The 25911-nt window shown below is 41.7% G+C and overlaps 1 protein-coding gene across 2 annotated transcripts; it reads right to left on the minus strand.

Annotated features, from left to right (window-relative positions):
- Window positions 1-78: 78 nt before the first annotated feature.
- On the minus strand, window positions 79-25221 carry LOC124046659 (serine/threonine-protein kinase VRK1-like). 2 transcript variants are annotated; one of them, XM_046367285.1, is made up of 13 exons: window positions 25081-25221; window positions 24073-24232; window positions 23837-23892; window positions 23446-23515; window positions 22707-22794; window positions 21141-21249; window positions 16868-16960; window positions 15484-15616; window positions 9012-9132; window positions 8878-8936; window positions 2247-2428; window positions 628-724; window positions 79-539 (listed from the first exon to the last, which is right to left on the minus strand). In XM_046367285.1, exons 2-13 carry the CDS (start codon window positions 24230-24232, stop codon window positions 370-372), a joined length of 1338 nt encoding a protein of 445 aa, XP_046223241.1. In that variant the 5' UTR covers window positions 25081-25221; the 3' UTR covers window positions 79-369. The 2 variants fall into 2 exon arrangements, with proteins under 2 accessions (XP_046223241.1, XP_046223240.1); XM_046367284.1 differs by having other exon boundaries at window positions 628-727; window positions 25081-25220.
- Between the last annotated feature and the right edge of the window lie 690 nt (window positions 25222-25911).

Consider the following 25911-nt stretch of genomic DNA (forward strand, 5'->3'; position numbering starts at 1 on the left):
GAAATGAGGCTACTCAGACGAGAGAGAGAAAAAACCTCAACCAAATGTATAGCCCCGTTGGAAAAAATAAATGTACTGTTTGAAAATGTGAAGACTGGCTTTATTTTTAAGTACATAAGCATGATACACAGGTGACTTATAGTGTACAAAATGTATACCACTGAATCTCACATCAACATTATTTTATTATCGGACTTACAGAAGGCCTTGCGTGTTAACAAAATGAAACATAAAAAAATATGCACAGTGCAGAACAGACATACTCTACAACCTGTTAAAACGGAGTATCTCTTAAAAGCGGACAGTGAGAGGAAGGTGAGCGGAGAGGAAGGCTGGCTGGAACTTTGAATAAGAAGGCAGAAGTAGAACTCATTCTGAATCTACTGGTTCTGCCTTTTTCTTGGGTCTACCTCTGCCTCTCTTCAGGCCAGGTGTGGTCTGAGTACCCATCTCCACCAGTGCCTTCTTGGGTCTGGCAGCAGCATTTTTAGGCGTGGCAGCTTTCTTTTTAGGGCTGGCAGTTTGACTTTCCTTCACCCCTGTCGGGAGAAGATCAAAACGTATTCTGTGTGGTTTAACAAGGGAAGAGGACAGGAGCATAGGAGAGGAGGAAAAGAAGATTCTTACCCTTCTTCTTTGGGGATTTTCTTTTCTTGGCGGGAGAGCCATCGACCTCATCATCAGACTCCTCTTTATAATCTACCACTTTCTTTCTTTTGGAAGTCTTCTGTGAGGAGAGAAGAAAAAAAGAGAGAAATGTGGTCAAATCTCACAGTCCGCCTGCAGCAACCTTGGAGGGGGCAGAAATCAAACATGAAATTAGGAACTCTGCTTTGGCACACGACGACCGAACGCTTATATCTGCCCGGAGCCTTGTGAACGTCTGTGTGACATCTGAGCAAATGCAATTATGACTCTCAGAGGAAGAAAACCTTCGACAGGAATAATCCACTCAAAGTACACAATGAATTCTGCTTCCTTGACCTATAAAATAACAACAATGGACAGGGCTAATTTTGTTTCTGGGGTAATTGTTTAAGACATCTGGAACTGTCTTCAGTGTCAAAGTTGAGATTTCAGGTGAGCCCTTCGGTACAATTTTCATCAACTATGACTTAACATTTTCTCCCTGTTCTACACATTCAAGACTAAAACTAGCAAATAATTGTGTCCATGAAATCAATCCAGCCCAGAACACGTTGATGAGAAAGATGCACTTACCGACAGCAATCAACTCTTCCATCTCTTCTTCCTTCTGCCATCCCTCCTTTTCCTCATTCTCTCTTAAACTGTATAATGAACGCGCGCCCCTCCCTCCTTTCTTCCCCCTCTCGTCTTGCCTTTCATTTTGCCAATTGCTACCTTATGATTATCAGCAGACCCTGCTGAGCTGAACAGATTGGCTCGATAATTACATACAATAACGGCAGTGGGCAGGTAACCCTCAACTGGCACAAGCCAGCTCTCCAGTGGCACCGTCCTTATGCAAACGTATTGTGGGTAGCGTGAGGAGGGGGAAGGAAGGGGGAGACCCCTCCCTCTGCCGTGAGAGTGGCCCACTGATTGCCAGGCAGCACCAACTCCAAGGTTACCGTGTCATCAAATTTGTGATACATTACTGAGGGATAAACACAGGTACTTAGACCTGTCGGAGAGGAGAGTGAGGAGGACAGTAAAGAGGATAAGGAGGAGGAGAGAGGGAAGAGGGGAGAAAAGGGAGGACAACGAGAAGAGAAACTGGAAGGGGAGAGGAGGAAGGAGATAGGTAAGATGGAGAAGAGGACAGGAGAGGGGATGAAATTAAGAGAGGAAAAGAAAAAGGCTTTTGCTGTTGTTGTTGAGAAAACCCTGTGTGTTAGCCAGCGTGCCATAGACAACGCTTTGACCAGTGTGTGTGACTGTGTTTTGGGAGTAAAAACGTCAATAAGCCACAGTCAAGGCATATCTTTTAAAAGCATCACACCTTAATTGTATTTGAAAATCAATGCACTTGGCAGCCATTCACACAACCCAGCCCAATTAGTCTCGGATCGTGCTTGGGCATTTTTACATTTCAAATGAAATGGCTTTCAACAGGTAAACACATTAGGGGTGGTTGAAATGGGCTCCGTTTGAAAGGCCGGGCTTCAAAAAGGTCTGGAGCGTGCCAGGTTTTAAACGCCAAGGCTACTATGATCTCACAGCAACACATTTGTATATGTGTGTGTATGTCAGTCTTTGCGTGCAACGTGTGTCTGTGCACTGACCTTGGCAGAGGACGATGGCCCAGCTCCGTTGCTGCTGACCACGGAGGAGAACTCCAGCTTGTCGTCATCTTTGGTGCCGATTGACTTAAGCCCCGCCTCCAGAATGGACCGTAGCTTCTGATAGGCCGGTTTGTCTGTGTAGCTTAGAGTCTTCACCTCCTCCATGAACTTCTGAAGTTCATCTAAAATATGACAAAGAAATCAAATAAAAGAGTGGATTTATCTTTTAAAATGAGTCCCAGCAAGTTGTATATGAGCTACAGTGCTTACCCAAAAAAGGGAACACTTTACCTGACACTCTCCTCAGTGGTCAAAACACATAGAAGTTTTAAAAAAAGTTAAAAGTAAAAATACAAAAAATTATACATAATTTTTTTTTTTTAAAAAGTGGTTTATTTTAGCCCTATTCACAATAAAAAAGGTAGCTAGCTAGCTGAAGAGTGGTTGAGATTCTCCTGTTCAATATAGTAGATGATGGTATGAGGCAATGAGCATCCCTATGCATTTCAACCTGTTCCCCCATCTGCTCCAACAACATTGTGATAAAAACAAACATCCAATACAAAAAAAGGATAAACTAAATCAATTGAACTTGAAGATTCCCAACCCTCACTGACCATAAACTACAACACGGATTCAAATGTTTGTTATCTAGCTGATATCCACCCCTCAATCATTATTCACAGACACAAGAAACAACAGACACACCAGTCGCTATATTGCAGGTGAGCTGAAGGCAGTCATCAATGACCTTGGACCACAGAAGGTATTTGCACTGGTGACAGACAATGCTGCGAACATGAAGGCTGCTTAGTCTAAAGTGGAGGAGGCCTATCCTCACAACAGACCCATTGGCTGTGTTGCTCATGCATTGAATCTGCTCCTCAAGGATATCATGGCACAGAAAACAATGGATACAGTCTACAAGGGAGCCAAGGAAATGGTTAGGCATGTGAAGGATCATCAAGTTATAGCAGCAATCTACCTCACCAAGCAAAGTGAGAAGAATAAGAGCACCACATTGAAGCTGCCCAGCAACACCTGTTAGGGTGGTGTTATCATCATGATTGACAGTCTCCTGGAGGGGAAGGTGTCTCTCCAAGAAATGGCCATATCACAGCCTGCCAATATGGACAAGCCCCATCAAGAGGATCCTACTGGATGATGCATTTTGGGAGAGTGGTAAGCAGCCTGAAACATATAGCAGTAGTAGCAATTGCAAGGATTGAGGGAGACAATGCCATCCTGTCTGATGTTCAGACTGATGTAAGAGAAGAAATCCATACTGCCCTGCCCATGGTTGCTCCAAGCAGAGGAAACTGCAGTTCTGAAATAAATCAAAAAGCATGAAGACTTCTGCCTGAAGCCCATACACGCCACAGCGTACATGTTGGACCCCAAGTATGCAGGCAAAAGCATCCTGTCTGGTGCAGAGATCAACAAGGCCTATGGTGTCATCACTACCGTGTCTCACCACCTTAGCCTAAGTGAGGGCAAGGTTCTTGGCAGTCTGGTGAAATACACTTCCAAGCAAGGGCTTTGGGATGGAGATGCAATATGGCAGTCGTGCCAACATGTCTCATCAGCCACCTGGTGGAAGGGACTTTGTGGATCTGAGGCTCTTTCTCTTGTTGCCTCTATCATCCTCCAAATCCCACCAACATCAGCTGCCTCAGAGCTCAACAGGTCCTTGTTTGGGAAGACACACACCAAAGCAAGCAACAGGCTGACCAATACAAGGGTTGAAAAATTGGTGGCCATCCAGGCATATTTGAAGCTTTTTGAGCCTAACGAGCCATCCTCAACAAGGTTGGAAAGTGACAGTGAAGATGAGACCTCAGAGACTGATGTTCAAGAGGTGGACATTGAGGAGGTCCAGGGAGAAGACATGGAAGCCTGAGGAAGACAACCAAAGCTTTAGTTTCTAGACTATCATTTTACGTTGAAAACATTTTTGGGAGATGCGATGGATCATTGAGGATCATTCAATATTCCCTTTTGTTGTTCAGTGAAATCATCATGTGACGAGTCAACTCATTTAATTAAAATGTTAAATTTGTAACTAAATAATAGTTTATTATTATATTAGAAGGATTTAATCATTTGCAATTATGTCTACTTATGATGAGGTAAAAGGTTTATGTTTTGTCTCCATATGATATGGTAAATATATCCAATGCAAAAAACATTACATTTAAATGGTATTAATATTAATTTGAATATATTTCCGTTAATTCCCATATATTCCCATTAATTCCGACGGGAAAGTTTCCACCTCTGAATATTCCCTAAAATGTGCAACCCTAGTCACAACAAACATAATTAGTGATGATGGACACAACAGAACCACGGCAGCTCGACTCCCATCACCTCCATCTCTGGGCTGGTGAGATGTGTTGTGGCACAGCCGCACACAACACAACAGCCCGCAGAGAAATCTCTCCTTCTGTCACACAGCGGGCCAGAGCGGGTGTTGCCACAGAAGGATCAGCGAAGAGGAGGAGACAGAGGAGAAGGAGCGTAGGTCGAGATGGGGAGGGTAGGAGAGGAAGGCCCTGGGTTCAGGCCTTGATTAAAATGGCTTGTTAAACGTTGTTAAGAGTCTAGTTTTTTCCCCCTTCAGATTGAACACCCCCTAGTCCATATTGTAAAGTTAATGTTATGTTGAGAGAAGTCAAATCTGCAGGCCTAAATACCATATGAATCACCCACAAATCTTTCAACAACAAAAAACTAAGAGTTCATATACCAGTCAAACGTTTGGACACACCTACTCATTCAAGGATTTTTATTTTAACTATTTCATACATTGTAGAATAATAGTGAAGACATCAAAAATATGAAATAACATATATGGAATAATGTAATAACCAAAAAAAAGTGTTAAACAAATCCAAATATATTTTAAATTCCTCTAAGTAGCCAACCTTTGCAATGATGGCAGCTTTAAACACTCTTTGCATTCTCTCAACCAGGCTTCACCTGGAATGCTTTTCCAACAATCTTGAAGGAGTTCCCACATATGATCAGCACTTGTTGGCTGCTTTTCCTTCACTCTGCAGTCTAACTCATCCCACATCATCTCAATTAGGATGAGATCGGGTGATTGTTGAGGCCAGGTCATGCAGCACTCCATCACTCTACTTGGTCAAATAGCCCTGACACAGCCTGGAGGTGTGGTTTGCGCCATTATAAAAAAATGTTCAACAGGACAGTCCCTCTAAGCGCTGTTAGATTCTAATTATCAGAGTAAGAACTCGACGGACACTATGAAAGCTCAAACAAAGTTTATTCTTCCCAAAAGATCGAACAGCTGAACCGACAAAAACATCTTCACAATAGCGATGGTATATGTACCCAAATTTGGGGTGGAATCTCCTTCTCTCCAAACACTACATCTCTGTTGCAAGGAAGGAAATTAAGTGACGCAGGCAATAAAATGTTCTTTCTCCCTTAAAGTGACCTGACCTGGACCCCGTTCATCGCTAATCCACAGCTCTCTCCCCTTAGTGCTGCCACACGTGATCGTTTTCCCTGCACACAGCACATTCCAAGCTTAAATAGCACCCACCATATACCTTCCTCCTACAGATGACCATTAACTTCTGGTGTAGACCCTCTAAACCTAAGCACTCAATATTTCAATAAGATACCTGATAATTAACCCTATCCCAAAATTAGGAGTTAGAACCAGAATCCATCAGCGCAACCCAGAAGGATGGCTTATCGCTGCAGAACGCTGTGGTAGCCATGCTGGTTAAGTGTGCCTTGAATTCTAAATAAATCACAGACAGTGTCACCAGCAAAGCAACCCCACACCATCACACCTCCTCCTCCAAGCTTCACGGTGGGAACCACACATGCGGAAATCATCGGTTCACTTACTCTACAGTCGTTGGCAAAAGTTGAGAATGACGCAAATATTCATTTTTCACAAAGTTGATGATTCAGTGTCTTCATACATTTTTGTCAGATGTTATTGTGGAATACTGAAGTAGAATTACAAGCATTTCACAAGTGTCAAAGGTTTTTACTGACAATTACATTAAGTTGATGCAAAGAGTCAATAATTGCAGTGTTGACCCTTCTTTTTCAAGACCTCTGCAATCCGACCTGGCATGCTGTAAATTAACTTTGGGGTCACATCCTGACTGATGGCAGCCCATTCTTGCATAATCAATGCTTGGAGTTTGTCAGAATTTGTGGGTTGATGTTTGTCCACCCACCTCTTGAGGATTGACCACAAGTTCTCAATGGGATTAAGGTCTGGAGAGTTTCCTGGCTATGGACCCAAAATATTGATGTTTGTTCCCCGGGCCACTTAGTTATCACTTTTGCCTTATGGCAAGGTGCTCCATCATGCTGGAAAAGGCATTGTTCGTCACCAAACTGTTCCTAGATGGTTGAGAGAAGTTGCTCTCGGAGGATGTGTTGGTACCATTCTTTATTCATGGCTGAGTTCTTAGGCAAAATTGTGAGTGAGCCCACTCCCTTGGCTGAGAAGCAACCCCACACATGAATGGTCTCAGCATGCTTTACTGTTGGCATGACACAGGACTGATTGTAGCGCTCACCTTGTCTTCTCTGGGCAAGCTTTTATCCGGATGCCCCAAACAATCGGAAAGGGAATTCATCAGAGAAAATTACTTTACCCCAGTCCATCAGCAGTCCAATCCCTGTACCTTTTGCAGAATATCAGTCTGTCCCTGATGTTTTTCCTGGAGAGAAGTGGCTTCTTTGCTGCCCTTCTTGACACCAGGCCATCCTCCAAAAGTCTTTGCCTCACTGTGCGTGCAGATGCACTCACACCTGCCTGCTGCCATTCCTGAGCAAGCTCTGTACTGGTGGTGCCCCGATCCCGCAGCTGAATCAACTTTAGGAGACGGTCTTGGCACTTGCTGGTCTTTCTTTGGCGCCCTGAAGCCTTCGTTACAACAATTAACCGCTCTCCTTGAAGTTCTTTATGATCCGATAAGTGGTTGATTTAGGTGCAATCTTACTGGCAGCAATATCCTTGCCTGTGAAGCCCTTTTTGTGCAAAGCAATGATGACGGCAAATGTGTTTCCTTGCAGGCAACCATGGTTGACAGAGGAAGACCAATGATTCCAAGCACCACCCTCCTTTTGAAGCTTCCAGTCTGTTATTCGAACCCAATCAGCATGACAGAGTGATCTCCAGCCTTGTCCTCGTCAACAATCACACCTGTGTTAACGAGAGAATCACTGACATGATGGCAGCTGGTCCTTTTGCGGCAGGGCTGAAATGCAGTGGAAATGTTTTTGGGGGGATTCAGTTAATTTACACGGCAAAGAGGGACTTAACAATTGATTGCAACTCATCTGATCACAAACTGAGGCAGCAGACTTTGTGAAAATTAACATTTGTGTCATTCTCAAAACTTTTGGCCACAACTGTACATCGCACAAAGACATGGTGGTTCGACCAAAGCTTCAGACCAAAGGAGAGATTTCCACCGGTCTAATGTGCATTGATTGTGTTTCTTGGACAAAGTAAGTCTCTTCTTATTATTGGTATCCTTTAGTAGTGGTTTCTTTGCAGCAATTCGACCATGAAGGCCTGATTCACGCAATCTCCTCTGAATAGTTGATGTTGAGATGTGTCGGTTACTTGAACTCCATGAAACATTTATTTGGGTTGCAATCTGAGGTGCAGTTTACTCTAATGAAATCATCCTCTGCAGCAGAGGTAACTCTGGGCATTCCTTTCCTGTGGCGGTCCTCACGAGAGCCAGTTTTATCAGAGCGGTTTTTGTGACTGCAACTTTCAAGGTTTTTGACATTTTCCGGATTGACTGACCTTCATGTCTTAAAGTAATGATGGACTGTCGTTTCTCTTTGCTCATTTGAGTTGTTCTTGCCATAATATGGACTTGGTCTTTTACCAAATAGGGCCATCTTCTGTGTACCATCCCTACCATGTCACAACACAACTGATTGGCTCAAACGCAAGAAGAAACTCCACAAATTAACAAGGCAATTCATTGAAATGCACACCAGGTGACTACATCTTGAAGCTGGTTTAGAGAATGCAAAGAGTGTGCAAAGCTGTCATCAAAGCAAAAGGTGGCTACTTTGAAGAATCTCAAAAATACTACTATTTCATTTATTTGGTTACTACATGATTTCATGTGTTATTTCGTAGTTTTGATGCCTTCACTATTATTCTACAATGCAGAATAGTACAAAGGGAAAATCCTGGAAGGTGTCCAAACTTGACTTGTACTGTATGTCTAAAACATATCTGAAGTGATGTCACTCCAAAAGGCAAACTTCAGCCAACACTGTTGCCCTCCTTGGTATTGCCTCCAACCTATGCTTCACACAAATGCACTCATCACACTGTAATTCACAAGAAAGTTAGTGGGCTAATGAATTAGCACGCAATATGAGGAGATCAACAGGGCCCCTGTTCATGAAGCAGCAGCTAGTGATAATGGTGTAACTATAACGCCACTGGCCTAACAGCTACTCATGTTAAAGTTGAATAAGTCTAGGCTAATTTCAACTACAATATTGACATCCTCATCCACACGAAGACCAACAGATGTGTGCTCAACATAGAAAGTAGAAAACTTAGTTCTAAGAAATGTAGCATTTGTTTCTCTCTCACCTGGCTTGTCTTGTGAGGAGAAACACTTGGACATGAACTCTGACACGTTATCCCTGCATCTGTGAATGACAAAAACAAGTTAGGATCTCAACTTACCAACCTGTGTGTGTGTGTTTGTGTGTTTGACATCTTACTGTAGTTTTACGTCTCTGACATAGAGGGGGTCCTGCAGCTTGTCTTCCCAGGGCAGTTTACTGCAGAGCCACTGGACCATACAGTACCCCAGGATCTCCAGATCACTCCTTCTACAGGGAGCTGCAGACATACATTTTACATTTACATTTAAGTCATTTAGCAGACGCTCTTATCCAGAGCGACTTACAAATTGGTGCATTCACCTTATGACATCCAGTGGAACAGCCACTTTACAATAGTGCATCTAAATATTTTATACAACACCACTACGTCAGTCTGGAGGGTTTAAAGCAGCGCTCACCTGCTGGGTGTCGACCAACAGTGGCCATTAAAAATGTAGAATCGTTAAACATGTAAAATGACAGCAAATGTTGTGGTCAGAGGCGGTAAGATGGCTACCCGCTGCTTTTAACAGTTCATTGCCACGGTGAGTTCTGTTCTTATATTTTCCTTTTTCATACCATTATTTTCACAACTGAACTGATCAACAGATCCCCTTAGAGGTCCTACCTACTGATACAGTGGTGGCAGGATATCTGTTAGCTGATAAGAAAATTTTAAAAAATTAAAATCCCATTGCGAAAATAATGCTTTTTAGCCTATTCATTGATGTAAATACATTTCACTGGTCATGCTTATCAGTATATGGGATAATTTGCACAGTTTTGTGGAATTACATTGGTGTGTGTATATTCTTTATGAATCGTATTTATCCTCACACGCACAGCATACAGACAGAGAGCCTTTGAGCGGGAAATCTGTCAGACAGAGCTTTTATAAGCCCAATCTTTGCACAACAATTCTAGATACAAATATTAGCTTTTAGAATTGCATTTCTCAACTGGTAATTGAAGCATGCTTCCCATTTGCCATTCAAATGCATAGGCAAAGGAAGGCAGGCTTCATTAGCACGTCAGACACTACTTTCCAAAGAGCTGGAGGCAGTATGCATTTTGAAAACACATAGATACTTAATTGTTTGAAACCCGAATGTTTTACTACATATTATGAGGCATGTTTGTCTTGCTTCAAAGTAGCCTTGGCAACATCACACCATATCCATGGAGGCAACTATTTTAGAAAGACCTCCATACACCATTGAAATAAGTAGCATATTTCTCTCATTCTTTTAGTTTAACTTTTTCATTGCCCGATAGCCACATGAACATTTGCGCGTAGCCTACTACCTTGTGCACATTGCTGTGCTAATAGCCTGATGTTAAGAAATAGTTTATCAACACTAAGCTAAACGTTATCTATTGATTCATTGCTTTTACATATACAGTTGAAGTTGGAAGTTTACATAAACTGAGTTTAAATGTATTTGGCTAAGGTTTTTCACAATTCCTGACATTTAATCCTTGTCAAAATTCCATCTTAAATCAGTTAGGATCACCACTTTATTTTAAGAATGTAAAATGTCAGAATAATAGTGGAGAGAATGATTTATTTCAGCTTTAATTTCTTTCATCACATTCCCAGTAGGTCAGAAGTTTACATGCTATCAAATACTAATTGAGTGTATTTCCTTTAAATTGTTTAACTTGGGTCAAATTATTCAGGTACCCTTCCACAAGCTTCCCACAATAAGTTGGGTGAATTTTGGCCCATTCCTCCAGACAGAACTGGTGTAACTGAGTCAGGTTTGAAGGCCTCCTTGCTCGCACACGTTTTTTCAGTTCTGCCCAAAGATTTTCTATAGGATCTAGGTCAGGGATTTCCACATAATATTCCTTCCTCATGAAGCCATCTATTTTGTGAAGTCAACCAGACCATCCTGCAGCAAAGCAGTCCCACAACATTATGCTGCCACCCCCATGCATCACGGTTGGGAGGGTGTTCTTCGGGTAGCCAGCCTCCCCCTTTTCCTCCAAACATAACAATGGACATTATGGCCAAACAGTTCTATTTTTGTTTCATTAGACCAGAGGACATTTCTCCAAAAAGCACAATCTTTGTCCCCATGTGCTGTTGCAAACCGTAGTCTGGCTTTTTATAATGGCGGTTTTGGAGTAGTGGCTTCTTTCTTGCTGAGCGTCATTCAGGTTGTGTCGATATAGGACTCGTTTTACTGTGGATATAGATACCTGCTTCCTCCAGGATCTTCACAAGGTCCTTTGCTGTTGGTCTGGGATTGATTTGCACTTTTCGCACAAGACTACATTCATCTTTTGGAGACCCATGCCCGGCTAGGACTCCTGTGCTACAATATTCAGACCCCTTCTACTGCCTCTACGACTGGATTACCGACTTAATCTGCCCGAGGATTCCAACAGGCCCCTCAGACGAGACGTCTGCTGAAGGCCCATTCTGCTAAACTTAAACTGCAGCCTGCTAGCTACCTAGAGCTACTTGGAACCCTACGACTGGTCTACCGACGTCATCGCACGAAGACGCAAAAACAGACTTACCTCCATCGCGATGTCCCCCCAAAGGCCCTTCTGCTAACTTGCTAGCCCCGGTCTGCTAACTGCTAGCTTGCTTGCCCCGGTCTGCTAACTGCTAGCTTGTTTAGCCCCGGTCTGCTAACTGCTAGCTTGTTTAGCCCCGGCCTACTAACTGCTAGCTTGTTAGCACCGGCCTGCTAACTGTCTGAATCGCCGTGTCGCCAGCCAGCCCAACCACTCACTCACTCGACCCATATGTTCACTTGGCTACGCATGCCTCTCTCTAATATCAATATGCCTCGTCCGTGACTGTCCTGGTTAGTGATTACTGTCTTATTTCACTGTAGAGACTCTAGCCCTGCTCAAAATGCCTTAACCAACCATGTTGTTCCACCTCCAAGATATGACATTGCCTGGTTTGAACGTCTCTAGAGACTATATCTCTCTGATCATTACTCAATGCCTAGGTTTACCTCCAATGTACTCGCTTCCTACCATACCTGTGTCTGTACATTATGCCTTGAATATATGCTATCGTGCCCAGAAACATGCTCCCTTTACTCTCAGTTCCGAACGTGCTAGACGGCCAGTTCGCTTAGCGTTTAGCCGTACCCTTATCCTACGTCCCCTCTGGTGATGTAGAGGTTAATCCAGGTCCTGCAGTGCCTAGCTCCACTCCCACTCCCCAGGTGCTCTCATTTGTTGACTTCAGTAACCGTAAAAGCCTTGGTTTCATGCATGTTAACATTAGAAGCCTACTCCCTAAGTTTGTAGTCACTGCTTTAGCACACTCTGCCAACCCAGATGTCTTAGCCGTGTCTGAATCCTGGCTTAGGAAAACCACCGAAAACCTTGGAATCTCCAACCCTAACTATAAAATTTTCCACCAATATAGAACTGCCAAAGGGGGCGGTGTTGCAATCTACTGCAGAGTTCTCTATCACTATCCAAGTCTGTACCCAAACAATTCGAGCTTCTACTTCTAAAATTTCACCTTTCCAGAAACAAGTCTCTCACTGTTGCCGCTAGCTATAGACCAAAACGTTATGTTTGGCGTAAAGGCAACACAGCTCATCACCCTGAACACCAATCTCCACTGTCAAACATGGTGGTGGCAGCATCATGGTTTGGGCCTGCTTTTCTTCAGCAGGGACAGGGAAGATGGTTAAAATTGATGGGAAGATGGATGGAGCCAAATACAGGACCATTCTGGAAGAAAACCTGATGGAGTCTGCAAAAGACCTGAGACTGGGACGGAGATTTGTCTTCCAACAAGACAATGATTCAAAACATAAAGCAAAATCTACAATGGAATGGTTCAAAAATAAACATATCCAGGTGTTAGAATGGCCAAGTCAAAGTCCAGACCTGAATCCAATCGAGAATCTGTGGAAAGAACTGAAAACTGCTGTTCACAATTGCTCTCCATCCAACCTCACTGAGCTTGAGCTGTTTTGCAAGGAGGAATGGGAAACAATTTCAGTCTCTTGATGTGCAAAACTGATAGAGACATACCCCAAGTGACTTACAGCTGTAATCGCAGCAAAAGGTGGCGCTACAAAGTATTAACTTAAGGGGGCTGAATAATTTTGCACACCCAATTTTTCAGTTTTTGATTTGTTAAATGTCGTTCCACTTCATGATTGTGTCCCACTTGTTGATTCTTCACAAAAAAATACAGTTTTATATCTTTATGTTTGAAGCCTGAAATGTGGCAAAAGGTCGCAAAGATATATATATATCGCAGGACAAGTTTGGAAAGCAAATGGCTAATGCTGTAAAGAGAAGACAATAAAAATACAAATCTTTAAAAATTCTCAACTTAACTGAGCGAACCAGAGCAGGCTATAGCCTATCTTATTGGCTCCAGCGGACAGCACCAGCCATATCCCCGGTAATATTCATTATTTATCAGAATTTCCTCCTCCAGTTTAGATGTCTCCCGTTCTCGTAGGTCTATTATATGGAGCACATGGTTTTTATTGATCTGTTAGTCTGTGTCAGCAGAGTAGGCTACCCTGTAAATTGTCATATTAAAAAATGATTGTACTAATGTCTATAATCATATAAAGTGTAGTAGAATTGTATGACATGCATTTTCCCCGTGCAAAGACAGAAGAAACATATATAATATAGCCCAGGCCTCTACACTATATGCTCAGCCATACATTGAACTGTCATTTTTGCGAACAGTGATTGAGGTATATTATTAGCCTAAATCATGACTATCCAATCTACTCATCACATTAGGAATAGTAGGCTCTATTACATAAGTCTTCAAATGCGATGATGCATGGAATGCCTTAATATAAAGGTGCATTTTTATGGTGAAAATTTTCTTCCCCAAACTTGAAAATAACTATGCTATGCTATGTCTATGCTGTGATTTTGCTGTTCAGTACTCATCTTGGTTGAGGAAAAGTAAATGTGGACAGTTATTCTAACATCTTCAAGGTGTGTGGTAAAAATACACGTAACCTTAAGGACACACGTCATTGTAAGGACACACATCGTTGCATCATTGTAAGGACACACATCGTTGCATCATTGTAAGGACACACATCGCTGCATCATTGTAAGGACACACATCGTTGCATCATTGTAAGGACACACATCGTTGCATCATTGTAAGGACACACATCGTTGCATCATTGTAAGGACACACATCGTTGCATCAGTGTAAGGACACACATCGTTGCATCAGTGTAAGGACACACATCGTTGCATCAGTGTAAGGACACACATCGTTGCATCAGTGTAAGGACACACATCGTTGCATCAGTGTAAGGACACACATCGTTGCATCAGTGTAAGGACACACATCGTTGCATCATTGTAAGGACACACATCGTTGCATCATTGTAAGGACACACATCGTTGCATCATTGTAAGGACACACATCGTTGCATCATTGTAAGGACACACATCGTTGCATCATTGTAAGGACACACATCGTTGCATCATTGTAAGGACACACATCGTTGCATCATTGTAAGGACACACATCGTTGCATCAGTGTAAGGACACACATCGTTGCATCAGTGTAAGGACACACATCGTTGCATCATTGTAAGGACACACATCGTTGCATCATTGTAAGGACACACATCGTTGCATCATTGTAAGGACACACATCGTTGCATCATTGTAAGGACACACATCGTTGCATCATTGTAAGGACACACATCGCTGCATCATTGTAAGGACACACATCGTTGCATCATTGTAAGGACACACATCGTTGCATCATTGTAAGGACACACATCGTTGCATCATTGTAAGGACACACATCGTTGCATCATTGTAAGGACACACATCGTTGCATCATTGTAAGGACACACATCGTTGCATCATTGTAAGGACACACATCGTTGCATCATTGTAAGGACACACATCGTTGCATCAGTGTAAGGACACACATCGTTGCATCATTGTAAGGACACACATCGTTGCATCATTGTAAGGACACACATCGTTGCATCATTGTAAGGACACACATCGTTGCATCATTGTAAGGACACACATCGTTGCATCATTGTAAGGACACACATCGTTGCATCATTGTAAGGACACACATCGTTGCATCATTGTAAGGACACACATCGTTGCATCATTGTAAGGACACACATCGCTGCATCATTGTAAGGACACACATCGTTGCATCATTGTAAGGACACACATCGTTGCATCATTGTAAGGACACACATCGTTGCATCATTGTAAGGACACACATCGTTGCATCATTGTAAGGACACACATCGTTGCATCATTGTAAGGACACACATCGTTGCATCATTGTAAGGACACACATCGTTGCGTCATTGTACGGACACACATCGTTGCATCATTGTAAGGACACACATCGTTGCATCATTGTAAGAACACACATCGTTGCATCCTCGACTTCCATGCTCTGTTAAGAACCATTACTATTTTGTAAATGTGATTTCTGTCATTCTGAGCACCGTGGGTGAACGCCCTAGTCAGGTTACCTTTTTATTTTGAAAAACAATGATTTCTTCCATTTACTCCCAACTGAACGTACCTACCCCTGGCTTGGCTCAGTGAGGTGTGCTGTACTTACAGACTCCTTTGTGTGCGTCGATGGAGGTGAACTCGATGGTCCCGTCATGGCACCTCTTAGGGTCTTCCTTGTACTCCTTCAGCACTCCTTCTGGAGCGTACCTATAGGCCAGTCCATAATCTACTAAGTAAACCTAGAGGTTTGCAAACAAAACAGATAAATTCATGCATGCACATACAGTCAACCAAATGAGTGAGTATACTTAACATGATGTGGCTTGTAACTAAATTACTACTAATAACACTGTACATGTGTACTAGGTTTCATGCCTTTACAAAAACATGTTTTTCCACATATCGCCTGGACTATAACAATAACGCGTACATTACAATGCATAGTTACAGTAAACTATAGCTCATTCCCCTCCCTGCTCAAATCCTCAGCTCCCAGAAAGTCAAACAAATGTTTCCAATAACTGCAGGCAGGGAGCAGGCAGAAAGAGAGCTAACCCTGAGACTCCCAAGGGGTTGCTTTCTAAATTGTAATTTAAAAATAGCACTTTAATAACACACCACGGAAACATTATTAATCTCTAAATTACATATTTGCCCCTGCCCCCACCTTGTTTGCTTGAAAGAGCTCTTAGCCACCATCTAATCTCTCCCCTGTTTAGAGAAGAATAAAGAACCCCTCCTCCCCTCGTATGTCTCTAATGTCGAATTGAATCCAATGAACCAGTGGCAGCAGCATAATCAAATAAATAAATATATCCAATGTTTGTTCAATTTACATATCAGGTCAAAGGCATTACTTCACTTCAAGAGGTAGAGACAATCATTTGAAATCCTACCCAGACTGATAAATAGGCCTCTCCATTTTAGAGGGTTACTGCTAGATTCTGGCATGTCTCTGCATGTAGTATAAAGGAACTTAGCGGTAGTTTTGTGAGCCAATGCTAATTAGCATTGACTGGATGTCTACAGGTACGGTAACATTGCTAGTCACTACACACCAGTGGAGGCTGCTGAGGGGAGGATGGCTCATAATAATGGAGTGAATGGAATTGTATCAAACATATGAAAGCCATGTGTCCATTCGCTCCATTCTGGCCATTATTATGAGGCGTTCTCCCCTCAGCAACCTCCACTGCTACACACAAGGCACATTGCTAGCAAGCTATACAGCCATGACATGGTAAGATCGAACAGGATTAGCATAGCATTGATGCTAGCCATATCAGGACAAAAAGCTCCACTACATATGAGTTTCTCAATCCATTCCTGGGGTTGTAACTCAACAGACTCAAATAAACTTACCAAGCTCTGGCTTAAGAATAAGCTGAATTGGGTGTGTAAGTGCTGGACCAGTGTGAATGACAGACAGGTAGGACCCTAGATAATACAAAAGCTCAAGGCCAATATCTTTGGAAAAGACAGCCACTGACCTGATTGGGGTTGTTGTGGCTGAGGAGGAGGTTGGAGGCTTTGATGTCAGCGTGGACATACTCATGCTCATGGATGTACTCCAGAATGTCAAGCTACACAAGTGAGGGGAGAAGAAGAGGCAAATATCAAACATTATTTACAGAGATAATAATACATAGGCAAACAACATTTTGAACACGAAAATATCTGCATGCCTGGCAGATATCTCAGCTTGGATGTCGGCCCACCACCACAAGCTCAACAAGGGGGAGCTGCTCTCTTCCTCCCGGGGAAGGCCTGCCCGCTCCAAGACCTCTCCATCATGGTTGACAACTCCAAAGTGCCCCCCTCCCAGAGTGCAAATAAACTTGGCGTGAACTTGGACAGCCCCTCGGTCGTTCTCTGCACACATCAAAGCAGTGACAAGCTCCTGCAGGTTCATGATCTACAACATCTGTAGAGTACGATCTTTCCTCACACCGGAAGTGGCGCAGGTCCTAATCCAGGCACTTGTCATATCCCGTCTGGAGATGCATATTGCCTTTCGTGAGCTAACACTTGACTTTTCCCCCTTACTAGCACTGACTTTGCAGATAGCTACTTTATTAAGGAAAAATGTACTTACTATGACTGAGCTTTGTGGTTGTCCCACCGAGGGCTGTATCTGTCGGTCATGAACGGTCGTCAGCCGGTGATTGCCAAGCAAATAACTGCTGGTCTCACGTTAATTGACTGGTAATTAATGTAAACAAATGTAGCATCTCCAGGCTTCCACATCAGTAGCCTACAAGCCATCTACATTTTTAAAAGTATAATAAATCCATGTAATATAGCCTACACCATTACAATAAATCCATTATTTATTTTAGACAGGTCTAAAGAAACAGGATATGAAGAAAATATAGTCCATTTCAGAAAAACAGAATAGCATACTCTGAGCTGTCCTTATGTTAGGCCCTGATAGGGCTATGCCATATGGCTGTGGGCTACACTAGTTCATTTAGCAGATGAGATTTGCTTAGAATTCTGTGACGTTATTTTATATTATGAAGAATAAAATTGAACATAGCTGATGATTTCAGGGAGATCACACATCCGGCTATTCTGTGTTGAGCAGATGAGAAAAAAAACAGGTACTCCTGTTAATGCTTAATTTAGTTATGTAACTTTAGTTGTGATACAAATGTTGGGCTATATGTTTGGATTTTTAATACAGTCTAACATGCTGACCAGACCACTTCCGTTGCTAAATAAATGTACACATACATGTTATTCAATCATTGCACCCACACTGCTCACACGCGCCAACGAGCGCCTGCGTTGCCAAGTGCTAAAATAGAAGTCAGTTCTATTTCTGACGCTGAACGTGGTGCAAATCCTGCCTCTCCCATCTCCTCATTGGTTTATAGAAGCAGATACCACATGCCATCTCATTGGTTATACCCACGTCGGTGAATGAAAGATGAACTGAGGTCGGTCGGTGGTGGTAATACACCTTTAAGAAAGTTAGATGCTAATCGCCATATAAAGTCCAAAGAAGAAAAAGCCTGACAGAAGGAGAGATGACTAGAAATTATTTGGTTGACCGTTTTGTGTGTGGTTTAACCTGTTACTCCTACCCCCTACTTTTTCGAACATTCTGTTAAAAATCTCGCAACATTTCAGCGCCCTGTTACTCAGGCCAGGAATATAGTATATGCATATGATTAGTATGTGTGGATAGAAAACACTCAGACGTTTATAAAACTGGTTAAATCACGGCTGTGACTATAACAGAACGTGCGTTTCATCGAAAAGTGCAGGAAAATCTGATCACTGAAAGTGGAAAAATATATCCATCCGCCGCTTCAACCCATTGTTATGGGCGAACGACATTAAATAGGGCTGAGGTTGCAGTACCTACAGCTTCCACACAATGTCAACAGTCTTGTCATTTGCCAATTTTTTGTTTCTTGGTCAAACGAACAAGAGACAGGCTTTTTCTTCAGGTCTCTGACCGGATATTTTGGTTGAGAAATACACGGACATTATTTCCAGACGGACCCCTATAGAAAACACTTCGTCTCGTGATTAATTTGATCGCTTATTAACATTTACTAATACCTAAAGTTGCATTACAAAAGTATTTCGAAGTGTTTTGTGAAAGTTTATCATCAACTTTTTTAATTTAAAAAAATGACGTTACAAGACGCTATTTTTTTTTGGTTGTCACACAGTCTTCATAGATCGATATCTAGGCTATATATGGACCGTTTTAATTAAAAAAAAGACCCAATAGTGATTATGGGACATCTAGGAGTGCCAACAAAGAAGATGGTCAAAGGTAATGAATGTTTTATATTTTATTTGTGCGGTTTGTATAGCGCCGACAATGCTAATTATTTTGTTTACGTCCCCTGCGAGTCTTTTGGGGTGTTACATGCTATCAGATAATAGCTTCTCATGCTTTCGCCGAAAAGCATTTTAAAAATCTGACTTGTTGCCTGGATTCACAACGAGTGTAGCTTTAATTCAATACCCTGCATGTGTATTTTAATGAACGTTTGAGTTTTAACTAATACTATTAGCATTTAGCATAGTGCATTTGCATTTCCAGAGCTCTAGATGGGACGCCTACGTGCCAGGTAGGAGCAAGAGGTTAATTGTCGGAGTAGAGGACCTTGTGCATTTCAGGTAAAATAATAACAATGTTTATATCCCAGGACAAATTAGCTAGCAACTGCAAGCTAGCTAAATAGGACAAATTAGCTAGCAACTGCAAGCTAGCTAGCTAAATTGCCTTAAATGTTTAATGCTTAAATGTTTAATGTCACCAAATTAATATAATTGATGAATAATATAATTGATGATTTGAAAAATGTTGCATGAAAGTTGAGCTCTGCCTTGTGTTGTGGCACAGGTTGTACATTCTTCATCAGTCTCTCATTCCCAATTTGACAAGCACTTGAAAATGCCTCGAATTTCCCAGCCGCATCCTCATTTATGTGACCGTAATGCCCACTAAAAAAGCTACGTTTTTTGCGGCTAGTGGTTGTTGTGACCTTAGGATGAACATAATAATTAGTATTCCCTTCTCCCGTATCTCTCCTCTTTCTCACAGGCTACAAGTGAAGACAGACACGTCAAGGACGCAACCGCATGCGTCCTTATCCAATTCCGAGGCGCATATTGAAGATATTGGAAGAACTGTCCACATTTACTTTTCATCAGCCAACAAGATGAGTAGGCCTAACGAACAGCAAAAGCACTAGCCTATGTAAATATACTATCCCCATAGTACAAAAGTTGACAGATTCTATTCTGTACGAGAAATAAATATTCCATAGTCAGGGACTGTTGTGGGATGCAATAGATCCCAAATTAATACAACCATTAGCATAAAAAAACAGTTTAAGCAATGAGCCTGACGCAAGTGAGAATGTTTAGCTTAAAATGTTGATAAACTATTAGTCTATTTCTTCACAATATAAGCGCAGCGATGCGCACACGGCAGTAGTGCAAATATTCCATTAGCGGAAAACACCATTATCAAAAGTGACAACAAATGCAATTAGGCTTGTAATGCTGATATTATTACGGTGCATTTTTATGGTAAAAATGATCTTCCCCAAACCTGAAAGTTACACACTGCGAATGTTTGCCAGTTGGGCTCTACGCCTGTTGTAAAGCAGATTAATGTTCTTCATTTTAAGAAGTTATTCGGCCACTTTAGTTGTGATACAAAAAACTAATCAAAACAAATAGGCCTATGGGCTAGGCTACATGAGGTGTGCGACTATGATTTGAAAAAGGCGCAAAAAAAGTGATAGGCTAATATAGTAATCACACTGTTCTTGATTTAATCTTTTCTTTACATATACTAAATCATAAGAGTTTAATTTATTTTGATTTAGAATTGCTCATTATACATTTGCATCAATGTCAGAGTGATTAGAGGGACAATAGAGTGCTGAGTACCAGGCAGTTAGTTTGGTAGGCTACTAATGACCAGCAGCAGCATAGGAGCTTGGAGAAGCCCAATTACAGTGACTAAAAGGTCACGTGGAATTTGACTGCTGACATGACTCATAACTGCTGGTGTGGTGGTAATACGGTCACCGTAACCACCCTAGTCCCACCTAGCTATCTTCAGATGATTGAACTAATCCACTCTGGATAAATGACAAAATGTAAAGATATAGTCAATTAAATAAACAGCCAAGATGTTTCATAGAGTGAATGAAATATATCAACGCTTTAGTTAGTTGTTTTTCTTGGCTCTACTATTGGCAGTTATATGACGACAAAACTCACGAGTCTCAGCCCGAGCTGCAGGACCAGTTTCCGGGGGAACCTCCTTCCAGTCTCCTCAAACTTCTTCTGAAGGTCCGTCCCAAACCGGTCCATCACCATGAACCTGTACCTGGAAGGAAGGAACCAGAGATTCAGTGTGCATACCAAATGACACCCTATTCCCTAAAGAGTGCACTACTTTTTACCAGAGCCATATGGCATCCAGTCAACAGTAGTGCACTATAAAGGGAATAGAGTGCCATTTGACACACCTTGATAACATACTGTCTATGTTAATCAATCAAAATTGCTTGTAGCTGGAGGAGTAAGGCGTTGGCTTGACATGCACAACCGCTTAACTTTATGGGTGTGTCAAATATACCAAACTGGTCCACAGGTATTTATATCGTTGACATATCATAACAGATTGCTGTCAAGGTACTGGAAGAACCAGATTTAAAAAGAGGCATTACACAATAGGTGGTTTGGAATTCACATTGTTAGGCTGCAGTTAGACAAATCAACTTTGACAAAACTTTTGTTGCTTGCAGCCGAGTTATTTGTTGATTTTTTCGTGAAACACCCCCCTCCCCTACAACTATTAAGCAACTCATCTGAAACTTGGTTGCATCCAGTTGTAACTTTTCATCTTTGGCTGTAGCTTGACACTAGTCGCACAATCGAAACTAATACTTTGTCACATAATCCATTCTGACCCAGTTGTCATGTCAATAATACAGCTGTCAGTGCTGTGTAACCAGTGATCAAGGCTGAAGAAAGACAGCAGAACGGGAGATTGTTATAGACATTGTTTGGCAGTCAAGAAATGTCATTTTCAAAGTGAAGCATTCGCTGTGCTGGCTATCTTAAGTCGTCTCTGGCTTGGTTATTTCGTTGCTAGCTAGCTTTGTAATGAGAATTGGCTAGCTGGCAAAATTTTTACAGACAGCATTTTGTCTATATCCATGTTGTTACAATAACCAAACGGTTGGATAAACAAATTTGTAAAACCACATGTAAAGCAGCAGATGACATGGGGTGAGTTTAGAATTCTCAAACAACTTGACAAAGCAGCTTCAATTTGATTGGCTGTTGCATGCAATTTTAATTATGTTTCTAGTTGCTTCATGTAACAGCAAAATTGCTTCAGATTATATCACTTGTAAACTGCCACTAAAATTGCATGATAGTTTCTTTTTGCATCTTCTGCCTTAGATCCTGCCCATGACAACAAGCATTGCCAATTGCAGTATACGTTTTGTTTGATAATTTGGTCATAAGCCAGCAACTTTTGATAAACTGGTTTCGCCTGGACAAACAAAACATGGTTGCTTAGCAACCAGATACCAACATCTTTTGTGGAGATAAAAGAGTTCCAAAAATTGATGATTTGGGAATTAATCTGGCTTTTTAATGCTGGTGACCGTTGTATAAAAGCAACAATACATGAGAGGCCACGTGTTATGACATTTTCCTAATGGCTGTGGTGGTCTACGCCAATCAGCTTCGCCTCATGACTATGACCATGTCAAAGCCATGATAAGAAATAATACATGAGAGGCTATGAGATGTTTAACTACCCAATACCTTTTTCCTCCTTTCTCATGTAGTCCAGACCCCCAGTACTTCGGAACTCCCAAATACTTCATCTTGTGAGACGTCATCCAACTCTGAACTAAAATACAAAAAACAGTTGTATCAATATAAAACAATAATCTTTATGGAATCACGAGTAGCACAACTATTTAAACACGACTAGATATGAAAAAAAATTCAAAATACTTGCCTAAACATCATTCACGATACAACACGCTAAAAGGCAGTTCACTTTTGAAGGGCTAAACTGAGATGACTGCCATTTAAAAGTAAAAACAAGGCAAATTATTGAAATGATTCAAAGCACACTTAATAAAACTTGGTGGTAGTGGTGTTCAAAGTAATAAGAGCAGCGTAATTCCGTGTGGGGCAAGCCAGTGCCCGCCGTAAAGTAATCTCCTACTGGGACAAATATTTACCAACAGACAACGGCATATTCCAATGAATAAAATATGAGTGTTCATTCCTTAGCAATATAACAGTTAATTGTCAGGGGAGATTGACATTTGGATTGTTATGATATAAAATGCAAAGTTGCGGCCTTGGGGCAAACACAGGAGCCACCAAAGGCACCGTGTTGTAAACAGAGGCCCTCACTAAATAGAGCTACAACTACACTTCCTTAATTAAGAAAGTTGCTTATTTCTTTATGCGTATTTGTTTGTTCCAGTGTTGAGAGACTGTGTGTGTGTGTGTTCATGAGGGAGGGAGTGGTGTCTGGAATGCATACTTAGATCCGGCTTGGCAGCTCGCATGTAGAACTTGAGCTCTGAGAACAGTGGTCCGTTGTCACTGGGCTCCTAGATTAAGAAAAAAAAAGAGGACAGTTGACCAAACAGTACAGCTTTATTCATCCCATTATGGTCACTTTAGATGACATAAGGAGAACAGCTATTGTCTGGAAACACTATACATTTACATTTATGCAGCATAGGTAGGCCTGGAGTCATGCAGGGCTATCAGATTGAACTGAACATGTTGAGTATATTGTCATTAACTGTACAAGCATTCTAAGGACTTTAATAGTCTCCTTTGTCTTTCTTGTATAGGCATGAGATGGAACAGAGGCCAATCGTGCAATCATATACAAGGCATGTATTATCAAGCCAGAGTTGTCTTACCACTTTGATGACATATGGGGCATCAGCTCCAACTGTTTTAGATGAATTATCATTGGCTGTAATAAAAAAATACATATAGAAAAAAATTAAATAGCATACCTCAGTTAGCCTATTAGGTGAAGAGCTAGATATACATGTGCACGACATGCAGTAAAATTCCTGATCAATAATAAATGAATGAACAATCAATGACTAGAATGTGTGTTTTATCACCCATGTAGCCATGCTTCTCTTACCCAGATAGAGTAGTCCAAAGCCGCCCTGTCCGATAGGGGCTCCCAGTTTCCAGGACTTCTTGCTGGTATCAGTCAGTACTTCTCCCAGGGGGAACTCCTCAGCAAGCTTCCTCTTGGCTGGTCCTCTGCCCTTCCCTGCTGCCTGGGCTTTTGGGGGCATCTGAAGGGACCGTATACATGACCGTCTATATAATCTATACAGCTACCACATTTTAGTTTAATTTAACACAACTGTCTTGTGACTACCAGCCAATACGGTATACTGCATACTCCTGGATCATATATTATAGCAATGCCATTATTTGACCGTCAACAATATATCTGCAAAAGCTGTTTCTTAACGTCTCGGTGAAGTTTGAATATGACGTGTAAAAACCATATCACATGATAGGATCACGTGAGTTTTCAAATCGATCTAGTAACCACTACCGTGGGTAGCTGTTTCGATTGTCAGCTTCACGCTGGCTCGGCGAACTAACTAGCTACAGAGTTTACAATCACCAATCTAGCCAGAGTTAGACTTTTACAACAAATTGGGGCGAGAGAGATATTCATAACTTCGATGCAACCAATATAGTTTTTGCATTGTGCTAGTCCAGCACAATGTAAATTGCCTCGAATCTAGTAACGTTAAGGCATTTCCTACATTTAGCTAGCTAACGTTACCTAGCTAGTTAACGGCTACTACTTGTTAGTTGCTAGCTAATTTAAGCGAACTTAATAGGTAACACGCGTGCATCCATGATTTGCAGACAATTGTAAAAGCCAGCGGGCTGATAGCTAAACAATTCCTCCAAAGAGATACTCTTAACTAGCTAGCTAACAACATTACTAACTAACATTAACGTGTTAGCTGTAGGCATGCTAGAAATGGCCTTCATTCTGATGCAGCCTTGGACGATAAGCAAAACACCGCGTGTCCGTGATAATCTTGTTCTTAAACACGTTATGTCAATACATCTAAACAAAAACATTGAATTTCACAAGTTTTTATTGTCTAATGCAAACCTCGTTGTCTTTGTTGTTATTTCCAAGTTGTCCTCGATGCGCCTCAAAAATTCCCGCACTAACGCCAACCGGAAATAGATTCGCACATACTGCAACACTGCCTAACCCTATTGGTCAGAAACATGTTTTTCTCATTTGCCTATTTTCAGGATCATTTGCATATTTTCAGGGGTGCTGTGAGAGTTCTAAATCGAATGTGCTGCTTGTGCTGAGGAAGGAGAGAGGTGGAGGAGCAGCATAGACCTCTGCAAATGTTTCAAAGTAAGATTTTTTAAAACAAACGTTGTGATATGTAATCGGATAGGTCTATGGATGCAGGCAGTTGGAAGATACATAAAAGAACTTGATTATTATAGAAGTTGCCATTATTAATGATCCAACCCATCTGTTATTTTGTAGCCTATTTTATACACATTTAACTTAATTCTTATTGTACCTGTTGCTGGCAATTTGATAGCCTTGAAAACTATTGGGGTTCACTTGCATCACCGGACACGTGGCTCATGAATAAGATATGAGTCCCTGAGTAGCCCTATCTTGTTTCTAGCCTGAGCCTCCCTCCAGAGATGTTGCACTGGGACCTAAACTATGGGAGAGTTTGAAAAAAATGTGAGTTATGCCTGTGTAAAACAAGTGTGGCCCTTGAGATGTCCAACGGATAAAACACGGAGTGCTCTGGTGACTCTACTCAATGTGCACTTCTATCCCCCAAAATATCCTCCCCAAACGGGAGATTCATGGTGCACGTTGAGACGCCGAACGAACGATCACTTGACACAGTGATGGCAATAATGAAGGAGATACTTCGTCCCTGTCTCCGTCCCGGGGCCT

Source organism: Oncorhynchus gorbuscha, linkage group LG10 (assembly GCF_021184085.1).
Source record: "Oncorhynchus gorbuscha isolate QuinsamMale2020 ecotype Even-year linkage group LG10, OgorEven_v1.0, whole genome shotgun sequence".
NCBI classification, from domain to species: Eukaryota; Metazoa; Chordata; class Actinopteri; order Salmoniformes; family Salmonidae; genus Oncorhynchus; species Oncorhynchus gorbuscha.